Consider the following 11,428-nt stretch of genomic DNA (forward strand, 5'->3'; position numbering starts at 1 on the left):
GTATTCATTCATTAATTCAATCACATTTATTGAGCGCTTACTGTGTGCAGAGCACTGTACTAAGCGCTTGGGAAGTACAGGTCGGCAACATATAGAGACGGTCCCTACCCAACAACAGGCTTGCAGTCTAGAAGGTAGATACAAGTTCATCAGGTTGGACACAGTCCCTTTCCCACATGAGGTCCACAGTCTTATCTCCATTTTATGGATGAGGGAATTGAAGCACAGAGAAGTGAAGTGACTTGCCCAACATCACACAGCAGACTAATGGCGGAGCTGGGATTAGAACCCATCTCCTTCTGACTCCCAGGCCGTGCTCATTCCAGTAGGCCCTACTGCTTCTGTTCCCTGCCCGCAGTGAGCTTACAGTCTGGGGCGGGGGGAGAACAGAGACATTAATATAAATAAATAAATTATAGATATGTACAAAAGTGCTTTGGGGCTGAGGATGATGGAAATATGAGGGAAAATCCAAGTGCAAGAGCAACACAGAAGGGAGTGGGAGAAGAAGAAATGAGGACTTACTCGGGGAAGACGTCTTGGAAGAGGTGTGGATCGACGATGGGGAAAGCGATCGTCTGTCGGATATGGGAGGGAAGGGAGTTCCAGGCCAAAGGCAGGAATGGGGGCAACAGGTCAGTGGTGAGATAGATGAGATCAAGATACATTGTGTTGGTTGGCACTAGAGTGAAGTGTGCAAGCTACTGTGAACTTGGCTTGGGCAGGGAATGTGCCTACCAACTCTGTTATATTGTACTCTCTCAAGTGCCTAGTACAGTGCTCCGCACACAGTAAGCATTCAATAAACAGGATTCAGAGATTGATTGGGTTATAGTAGGAAATCAGGAAGCTAGCTCTCTTCCTCCCTTCAAGGCCCTACTGAGATCTCACCTCCTCCAGGAGGCCTTCCCAGACTGAGCCCCTTCCTTCCTCTCCCCCTCGTCCCCCTCTCCATCCCCCCATCTTACCTCCTTCCCATACCCACAGCACCTATATATATGTATATATTTTTGTACATATTTATTACTCTATTTATTTATTTATCTTACTTGTACATTTCTATTCTATTTATTTTATTTTGTTAGTATGTTTGGTTTTGTTCTCTGTCTCCCCTTTCTAGACTGTGAGCCTGGTGTTGGGTAGGGACTTTCTGTATATGTTGCCGACTTGTGCTTCCCAAGTGCTTAGTACAGTGCTCTGCACACAGTAAGCGCTCAATAAATACGATTGATTGATTGATTGATAAGGTAGGGTAAGGCGACTGAGTGCTTTAAAGTCAATGGTAAGGAGTTTCTGTTTGATGAGGAGGTGGATGGGCAACCAGTGGAACTTCTTGAAGAGTGAGGAAACATGGACTGAATGGTTTGTACAAAAATGATCTGTGCAGCAGAGTGAATAATAACCATTATTATTATTATGGTATTGGTTTATTTGATGGCATTTATTTAAGCGCTTACTGGTTAAGCGCTTATTGTGTGCCAAGCACTGTTCTAAGCGCTGGGGTAGAGACAAGATAATCAGGTTGTCCCACATGGGGCTCTCAGTCTTAATCCCCTTATTACAGATGAGGTAACTGAGGCACAGAGAAGTGACTTGCCCAAGGTCACAGAGCAGATAAGTGGCAGAGTCAGTACTAGAACCCAGGTCTTTCTGACTCCCAAGCCCCATGCTCTTTCTACTGAGCCACGCTGCTTCTACAAGTACGGACTGGAAGTATGGAAGTATGGGCTGGAGTGGGGAGAGACGGGAGACAGGGAAATCAGCAAGGAGGCTGATGCGGTAATCCACGTGGAAAAGGATAAATGCTTGGATTAACATGGTAGCTGTTTGTATGGAAAGGAAAGGGTGTGATGTGAAACTGACAGGATCTGGAGACAGATTGAATATGTGGGTTGAATGAGAGAGATGAGTCAACGATAACACCAAGGTTAGGGCCTTGTGAGACATGAAGGACGGTGGTGCCGTCTACAGTCATGGGACAGTCAGGAGGACAGCCGTTGGATGGAAAGATGATGAGGAGTTCTGTTTTGGACATGTTACATTTGAGGTGTCAGGAATACATCCAAGTAGAGATGTCCTGAAGGCAGGAGGAAATACGAAACCACAATATCTCTGCCCTCAAGGATCTCCCAATCTAATGTGGGGAGGAGACAGACAAAAATGAATTTTGTGCAGTGAAAGCTGTCTCACGTCACTGATTTCCAACTACAGCTCGGCCGACACACTTCATTCCTCGAAGCAGCGTGGCTCAGTGGAAAGAGCACAGGCTTTGGAGTCAGAGGTCACGGGTTAAAATCCCGGCTCCGCCAATTGTCAGCTGTGTGACCTTGGACAAGTCACTTAACTTTTCTGGGACTCAATTCCCTCATCTGTAAAATGGGGGTTAAGACTGTGAGCCACCCGTGGGACAACTGATCACCTTGTTACCTCCCCAGCACTTAGAACAGTGCTTTGCACATAGTAAGTACTTAATAAATGCCATTATTATTACTATTATTATTATTATCATCTCGCCACCCACCCCTTGCCCACATCCTCCCTCCCCCTTTAATAATTAATAATATTGATGGCATTTATTAAGCGCTTACTATGTACAAAGCACTGTTCTAAGCGCTGGGGAGGTTACAAGGTGATCAGGTGATCAGGTTGTCCCACAGGGGACTCACAGTCTTAATCCCCATTTTACGGATGAGGGAACTGAGGCACAGAGAAGTTAAGTGACTTGCCCAAAGTCACCCAGCTAACAATTGGCAGAACCGGGATTTGAACCCATGACCTCTGACTCCAAAGCCCATGCTCTTTCCACTGAGCCATGCTGCTTCCTCTGCTTCCAACAGACCTCTACTCTCCCCAACTTCAAAGCCTTATTAAAATCACATTAAAAGCAAGCTGTAACTTTGTTGTGGGCAGGGAATGTGTCTGTTATAGTGTTGTATCGTACTCTGCCTGGTGAGTATATATGTTTGTATGTATTTATTACTCTATTTATTTATTTTACTTGTACATATTTATTATATTTATTTTATTTTATTAACATATTTTGTTTTGTTCTCTGCCCTTCTAGACTGTGAGCCCACTGTTGGGTAGGGACCGTCTCTATATGTTGCCAACTTGTACTTCCCAAGCGCTTAGTACAGTGCTCTGCACACAGTAAGAGCTCAATAAATATGATTGAATGAATGAATGAATTTATTTAAGGAAACAAATGGACAGAGGGCGGATGAAGGGATGGATAGAGGGATGGACAGCAGGAGAGAAGGAGGGAAGGCGGGAAAAAGGTGGAAGGGAAGCAAGAGTGCCACACGCAGTAGCTCAGGGTAGGTGTGTGTGCCCAGGCTTCCCTGCTGTTCTGGCCTTCTCCTGGCTCCGGGCTGTGTGCCTCCCTCTCCCAATGATACTTTTTTTTTCAGAAATGGGAACTTGGAGGCTGGAATTTTTGTGGGAGGAGGAACTGGACCGGGTGCTGATTGGCTGCCCCGAGCACTCCCTGCCCCAACTCCTTTCTCCGGCTATAAGTTTGGGAGCTGGCCTCAGGGAAGCAAGGCTCCCTGGATCTCGACCCCCTCTGGACCTCCGGGATGCGGCGACTGCAACTCCCTGTGATTCTGCTCCTGGGGCTCTGCCTGCAGCTCATGGCTCAGAGCCCCTTCCAACCGTAAGACCGCAGGGGCCCACCACCAACTCCATGATGGGGCCCGACTGAGAGCTCAGTTTGGCACTGGCCCTAAAGGGTGAGGGGTGAGGGACCAAGGGAAGGGAGGGGGTTGGGTGGGGTCTTCCCACTCTTCAGCTCCTCCCACCCTCCCACCCTCCTGAAGTCAGTCTCAGGGTAGGGGTGGGAGCGTGAGCCTCTTTTGCCCCCCGTCCTGCCCTAACAACCTCTCTCCTGTGGACCCCACTCTGTCCCCTACCCACAGTGTCCTTCCCCAAGGCTGGAGCTGCAGAGAGGGTGACCAAGTCCTCCCATGGCAGGGGAGAGGAAACTGAGGCAGGGCCCAGGAATTAGCGAGAGCACGTAGGTAATGAATGGGACCCAGAGTCCGTGTCCTCTTCTTCCTGGGCTGCCCTGCTGAGAAATGGGGCAGAGGGCGAAGTCAAGATGGTGAAAGGTGAGGGCCAGAGCCTGAAGAAGCAGGGTGAGGAGGGCAGAGAGGACTTGACTCTCCAAAGGAAGAACGGGACTGAGTTCTTGGACTGAGGCAGGGGACAGGTTGTTCTGTAGCTGGCCCAGGCTGGGAGCACCACAGGCCACTGAGAGGAGTGGGTTGAGGGGAGAAACTGAGGGGAAGAGGGGAGAGGAGGAGGTGAAGACACTGCTTTCTCCTCTGGGCTGAGAGCTGGAAGGGCCCTAGCCAGAGAGGCTCTGCCTTGTATCTACCCCACCGCTTAGTACAGGTCCTGTCACATATTAAGTTCTTAACAAACACTTAGAGAAGCATCATGGCTCAGTGGAAAGAGCACGGGCTTTGGAGTCAGGGGTCATGGGTTTGAATCCCACTCAATCAATCAATCGATCAATCAATTGTATTTATTGAGCACTTACTGTGTGCAGAGCACTGTACTAAGCGCTTGGGAAGTACAAATTGGCAACATATAGAGATAGTCCCTTCCCAACAGTGGGTTCACAGTCTAAAAGGGAGAGACAGAGAACAAAACCAAACATACTAACAAAATAAAATAAATAGAATAGATATGTACAAGTAAAATAAATAAATAAATGGAGTAATAAATATGTACAAACATATATACATATATACAGGTGCTGTGGGGAAGGGAAGGAGGTAAGATGGGGGGGTGGAGAGGGGGACGAGGGGAAGAGGAAGGAAGGGGCTCAGTCTGGGAAGGCCTCCTGGAGGAGCTGAGCTCTCAGTAGGGCCTTGAAGGGAGGAACTGACTCTGCTACTTGTCAGTTGTGTGACTTAGGGCAAGTCACTTAACTTCTCTGGGCCTCAGTTCCCTCATCTGTAAAATGGGGATGAAGAATGTGAGCCCCCTGTGGGACAACCTGATTGCCTTGTAACCTCTCCAGTGCTTAGAACAGGGCTTTGCACATAGTAAGTGCTTAATAAACGCCATCATTATTATTATTATTATTATCCACGTCAGTGCTTAGTACAGTGCCTGGCACATAGTACGTGCTTAACAACTACCCTGATTATCATTACCAGGCCGAGGGTTGACCCTTCCTCCTAAAAGCCTCCTTTTCCTTTGCCCCCTTCGTCACAAGGGGAGAAGCGGGCATGACTGACCCAGCTCCAGCCCGGGCCCCAGACCCAGCCAGACCCCCAGCCCCAAACTTCCAGCCTTTGGTCCCGACCTGTGGCCCCAGCCTTCAGGCTCCAGCCTCCAGCCTCCAGCGCCACTCCAGCCCCCACCTCTGCCCCTGCTCCTGCCCCTGTATCAGTCCCTACCCCGGCCTTACTCCTTCCTCTGCGCTTCTTATGCCCTGACGCGGGTCCCTCCCGAGGTGGGGGTTCTCAGAAAAGCGTCGGCTCTTTCTCCAGAAGCAAGCCATTCACCGTAGCGCTGATCCTGCCGGAGGAAGAGGAAACTGTGAGAGCCGGGGAGGATTTTGTCGTAACAACGAGAGTGACCTCTAGTTTTACGGAGTGCATGGTGGTGAGAGGGGCAGGGCCGGGCCTGGGACCCCGGGGAATGGGGGTGGCGGAGACCCAACTAATCATCAATCAATCCAAAGTACTTTAAAAGTATTTCGAAAGTATAGAGAAGCAGTGTGGTTTAGTGGCAAGAGCATGGGCTTGGGAGTCGGACGATGTGGGTTCATTCATTCATTCAGTCAGTCATATTTATTGAGCGCTTACTGTGTGCAGAGCACCGTACTAAGCGCTTGGATAATACAATTAGGCAACAGGTAGAGACGGTCCCTACCCAACAAAGAGCTTACAGGCTAGAAGGGGGAGACAGACAATAAAACAAAACAAGTAGACAGGTATCAATAGCATCGAAGTAGATAAATAGAATTAGAGATATATATATACATCATCAATCATCAATCATCATCAATCGTATTTATTGAGCGCTTACTGTGTGCAGAGCACTGTACTAAGCGCTTGGGAAGTACAAATTGGCAACATATAGAGACAGTCCTTACCCAACAGTGGGCTCACAGTCTAAAAGGGGGAGACAAAACCAAACATACTAACAAAATAAAATAAACAGAATAGATATGTACAAGTAAAATAAATAAATAAATAAATAGAGTAATAAATATGTACAAACATATATACATATCATCATCATCATCATCATCAATCGTATTTATTGAGCGCTTACTATGTGCAGAGCACTGTACTAAGCGCTTGGGAAGTACAAATTGGCAACATATAGAGACAGTCCCTACCCAACAGTGGGCTCACAGTCTAAAAGGGGGAGACAGAGAACAAAACCAAACATACTAACAAAATTAAATAAATAGAATAGATATGTACAAATAAAATAAATAAATAAATAAATAGAGTAATAAATATGTACAAACATATATACATATATACAGGTGCTGTGGGGAAGGGAAGGAGGTAAGATGGGGGGGATGGAGAGGGGGACGAGGGGGAGAGGAAGGAAGGGGCTCAGTCTGGGAAGGCCTCCTGGAGGAGGCCTTCATATATACAGGTGCTCAACAAAATAAATAGGATAATAAATATATACAAGTGTTAAGGGGTGGGGAAGGGGGCAGAAGCTAATGCTGACTCAGCCATTTGTCTGCTGCATGACCTGGGTGCATGACCTGCACTTCCCTTCTCTGGGCCTCAGCGACCTCATCTGTAAAATGGGGATGAAGACTGTGAGCCCCGTGTGGGACAACCCCAGAGCTTAGAACAGTGCTTGGCATGTAGTAAGCGCTTAACAAATACCATCATTCTTCTTCTTCTTGTAATTTCCCCCATTCTCCGTGACTCTGGGGAGTGCGGTGGCAATTGGGGAGGGGGTTGGGTGATCTTTTCCCACCGCCCCCCACCCCACCCCATCGTCCCCTGTCTGTCTGTCTGTGTGTCCCCGACGCCGGGCCCAGATCCGAACCAGCGTGCTGACCAATCCGGACCTGACCTTCCCCTACGGAAACTTCAGCTACACGGCCTGTCTGTGCCCCGGCGACCAGCGCAACTTCTTCTGGGACATCATCGCCAACCGTGAGGGCCACCGGGGCTGGGGAAGGGGTCTAGGAGGGGCTAGGGAAGAAGCGTGGCTCAGTGGCAGGAGCCCGGGCTTGGCAGTCAGAGGTCATGAGTTCTAATCCCTGCTCTGCCGCTTGTCCTCTGTGTGACTTTGGGCAAGTCACTTCACTTCTCTGGGTCTCAGTTCCCTCATCTGTCAAATGGGGATGAAGACTGTGAGCCCCACGTGGGACAACCTGATCACCTTGTACCTTTGCCCATAGTAAGCGCTTAACAAATGCCATCATTAGTATGTCTGCTGTGTGACCTTGGGCAAGTCGCTTCACTTCTCTGAGCCTCAGTTCCCCCAACTGTCAAATGGGGATGAAGACTGTGAGCCCCACGTGGGACGACGCGTTCACCTTGTATCCCCCAACGCTTAGAACAGTGATCTGCACATAGTAAGCACCTAACAAAATGCCATCATTATTATGATTTATTAGGGGCGGTGACTAGGGGCCATGGTCTAGGAGGGGCGGGACATAGGGGTTGTGGTCTGGGAGGGGCAGGGCATGTGATGGGAAGTGGCCTGTGATGGGCATTCAGGGAAGGGCCCGGTAAGGGAAGGCATCCGATTGCCGGGAAGGAGCTGGGATCAATCAATCAATCATATTTATTGAGCGCTTACTGTGTGCAGAGCACTCTACTAAGCGCTTGGGAAGCTGGGATGTGTAGGCGGTGGGCCTGGAGCGGGAATGGTGGCCATCCACAGAGGGGTGGCGGGGGTTAGGCGAGACCTGTGGGCAGACAGGGCAGGGGAAGGGCACAGGAACTGAACAGTGCTGGGTAAGAGCCAGAGATGGGGCTCAGGTGGGCAGCGGCGGGGGCGGGGGGGTGACCTGGGCAGGTTGGGAGCAGAGGACGGATTCTGGGGGCGTCCTGCGATGCCATCCCTCTCCCCTACACCGTCTCCCAGGCACAACCACGATAACCGCCATGGCCGAGGCCATAGAGGAGGAAGGCATTTGCACCGAAGACCTGGCCATCAGACCCCCGAGCGACAGAGTTGATTCTCAGACCAAGACCCTGAATGTCAAGGCCTGAGATGAGTCCCAACCCCTGCCTGGAACCCCGGTGACTAGGCCGAGGCCAGGCTGCATATAAACATCCTGCTAACTGCTCTGCTGTGTCTCTGTGGGTTCACATGGCCTCTCTCCCCCCCATGGTCTCACAGGCCCTTCAGGATCCCCGACGATGGGGGGAAACACCTGTGTGCCCCATCCCCACTCCCCCCATTCTGCCAGCTCCGCTCAGCCCTGACTCTGAGCAGAAGGTGAGTAGGCTAGGGGGAGATAGGAGAGGTCCTAGAGGGGATCTTGAATCATAACAATATAATAATAATAATGAAAACAGTACTCATGATAATAATAAGTCCTGGGATCTATATGGGATAATCAGCGGCCACATGGGACTCACAATCTAAGTAGGAGGGAGAACAGGTAATAATAATAATAATAATAATAATAATAATGGCATTTGTTAAGTGCTTACTATGTGCAAAGCACTGTTCTAAGCACTGGGGAGGATAGAAGGTGATCAGATGGTGCCACGTGGGGCTACAGTCTTCATCCCCGTTTTACAGATGAGGTAACAGGCACAGAGAAGTTAAGTGGCTTGCCCGAAGTCACACAGCTGACAATTGGTAGAGCCAGGATTTGAACCCATGACCTCTGACTCCCAAGCCCGGGCTCTTTCCACTGAGCCATGCTGCTTCTCATTGATTCATTCAATCGTATTTATTGAGCACTTACTGTGTGCACAGCGCTGTACTAAGCGCTTCAGAAAATACAATACAACAATAAACGGTGACATTCCCTGCCCACAACAAGCACAGTCTAGAGTCAGGGAGACAGACATCAGTACAAATAAATAAACTTACAGATATGTACATAATGAGCCCACTGTTGGGTAGGGACTGTCTCTATATGTTCCCAACTTGTACTTCCCAAGCGCTTAGTACAGTGCTCTGCATACAGTAAGCGCTCAATAAATATGATTGATTGATTGATAATTTCTTTGGGGCTGGGAGGGAGGAAGGAAGGGAAAAGGAGCAAGTCAGGGGGACGCCCACGGAAGTGGGAGATGAGGAAAAGTGGGGCTTAGTCTGGGAAGGCCTCTTGGAGGAGATGGGCCTTCAATAAGGCTTTGAATGGGGGGAGAGTCATTGTCTGGCGGATTTGAGGAGGGAGGGCATTGCAGGCCAGTGGTAGGATGTGGGCTAGGGGTCGGCATCAAGATAGGCAAGATGGAGGCACGGTGAGAAAGTTAGCACCAGAGGAGCAAAGTATGTGGGCTGCGTTGTAGAAGGAGAGAAGCAAAGGTATAGAATCACGAGAAGCACAGGCTGGGAAGTCAGAGGTAGTGGGTTCTAATCCCAGCTTTGCCACTTGTCAGCTGTGTGACTTTGGGCAAGTCACTTCACTTCCCTGTGCCTCAGTGACCTCATCTGTAAAATGGGGATTAAGACTGTGATCCCCATGTGGGACAACTTGATTTCCTTGTATCTACCTCAGTGCTTAGAACAGTGCTTGGCACATAGTAAGCGCTTAACAAATACCATCATTATAATTATTATTCTTATGTTTGTTATACTGTTGTATTGTGGTCTCCCAAGCACTTAGTACAGTGTTCTGCGTACAGTAAGCACTGTATGATTGATCGATTGACTCCCCATTCTGCAGGAAAGAATCCTGAGGCCCAGAGAAGATAAGTGACTTGCCCAAGGTCACACAGCAGGGAAGTGGTGGAATTGCGATTAGAATCCAGGTCCTCCTTCTCCCTGGTCTGGGGTCTCTCGGCTGACTAGGCCAAGCCGCTTAAAGAGCAGGATTAAAAGACTCCTGCCCTGCGGGCCTCCGACAGGGGCATCTGAACGGCGGGCAGAGAACGGGCTAAGGGGGCCTGAGAGCCCGTCGGTGGAAATCGTCCGGCTCAGCGGGGCAGCTCTCTGAGCCAGCAGCTTGTTGGGATTCAAGCGCTTACTACAGTGTTCTGCACATAGCAAGCGCTCAATAAATACGATTGATGATGATGATCCATGCCTGCGTGGCCAGAGGTGGCCAGAACTGCCCCAGGACACCCAGAAGGGCTGGGAAAAAAGTTAATTCATTCATTCATAAGAAGCAGCGTGGCTCAGTGGAAAGAGCACGGGCTTGGGAGCCAGAGGTCATGGGTTCTATTCCCAGTTCTACCACATGTCAGCTGTGTGACCTTGGGCAAGTCACTTAACTTCTCTGAGCCTCAGTTACCTCATCTGTAAAATGCGGATTAAGACAGCGAGCCCCAGAGGGACAGCCTGATCACCTTGTATCCCCCCAGCGCTTAGAATAGTGCTTTGCACATAGCAAGTGCTTAACAACTGCCATCATTATTATTCATCATCGTCATCATCAATCGTATTTATTGAGCGCTTACTGTGTGCAGAGCACTGTACTAAGCACTTGGGAAGTACAAATTGGCAACATTTAGAGACAGTCCCTACCCAACAGTGGGCTCACAGTCTAAAAGGGGGAGACAGAGAACAAAACCAAACATAGTAACAGAATAAAATAAATAAAATAAATAGAATAGAAAAGATCTGTACAAGTAAAATAAATAAATAAATAGAGTAATAAATATGTACAAACATATATACATATATACAGGTGCTGTGGGGAAGGGAAGGAGGTAAGATGGGGGGGATGGAGAGGGGGATATTATTATTATTCATTCAGTCAATCATATTTCTAAAGTGCTTACTGTGTGCACAGCACTGTGCTAAGCACTGGGGAAAAGGCAATAAAACAATGAACGGTGACAATTCCTGCCCACAATGAGCTCACAGTCTACAGGAGGCAAGACAGACATCAAGACAAATAAAATTAGAGATATATACGTAGATTTGGGTGTCATCAGCATAGAGATGATAGTTGAAGCCATGGAAGCGAATGAGTTCACCAAGGGAGTGAGTGTAGATCGAGAACAGAAGGGGACCGAGAACTGACCTTCAAGGAACCCCTACAGAAAGGGGATGGGAGGAGGAGGAGGAGCCCGCAAAAGAGACTGAGAATGAACGGCCGGAGAGATAAGAGGAGAACCGGGAGAGGAGAGAGTCTGTGAAGCCAAGGTTGGATAGCGTGTTGAGGAGAAGGTGGTGGTCCGCAGTGTTGAAGGCAGCTGAGAGGTTGAGGAGGATTAGGATAGAGTAGGAGCCGTTGGATTTGGCAAGCAGGAGGTCTTTGAGGACCTTTGAGAGGGCAGTTTCCGTGGAATGTAGG

General features: G+C 49.0%; 1 protein-coding gene across 1 annotated transcript; it reads left to right on the forward strand.

The window, feature by feature from the left end:
- The first annotated feature begins 3,417 nt into the window (after window positions 1-3,417).
- Window positions 3,418-8,292, forward strand: LOC119939344 (prolactin-inducible protein homolog). The gene is made up of 4 exons (XM_038759327.1): window positions 3,418-3,655; window positions 5,505-5,619; window positions 7,031-7,148; window positions 8,089-8,292. The coding sequence occupies exons 1-4, from the start codon at window positions 3,579-3,581 to the stop codon at window positions 8,214-8,216; spliced, it is 438 nt and encodes a 145-aa protein (XP_038615255.1). The 5' UTR covers window positions 3,418-3,578; the 3' UTR covers window positions 8,217-8,292.
- Window positions 8,293-11,428: the final 3,136 nt, after the last annotated feature.

Source organism: Tachyglossus aculeatus, chromosome 2, assembly GCF_015852505.1.
Source record: "Tachyglossus aculeatus isolate mTacAcu1 chromosome 2, mTacAcu1.pri, whole genome shotgun sequence".
NCBI lineage: Eukaryota > Metazoa > Chordata > Mammalia > Monotremata > Tachyglossidae > Tachyglossus > Tachyglossus aculeatus.

Excerpts from the sequence above, each read along its gene's own strand:
- LOC119939344 (XM_038759327.1), top strand. The coding sequence starts at position 3,579 with ATGCGGCGACTGCAACTCCCTGTGATTCTGCTCCTGGGGCTCTGCCTG. Across the intron at positions 3,656-5,504 it reads GCTCAGAGCCCCTTCCAACC|AAGCAAGCCATTCACCGTAG; the intron begins GTAAGACCGCAG and ends CTCTTTCTCCAG. Across the intron at positions 7,149-8,088 it reads CTGGGACATCATCGCCAACC|GCACAACCACGATAACCGCC; the intron begins GTGAGGGCCACC and ends ACCGTCTCCCAG.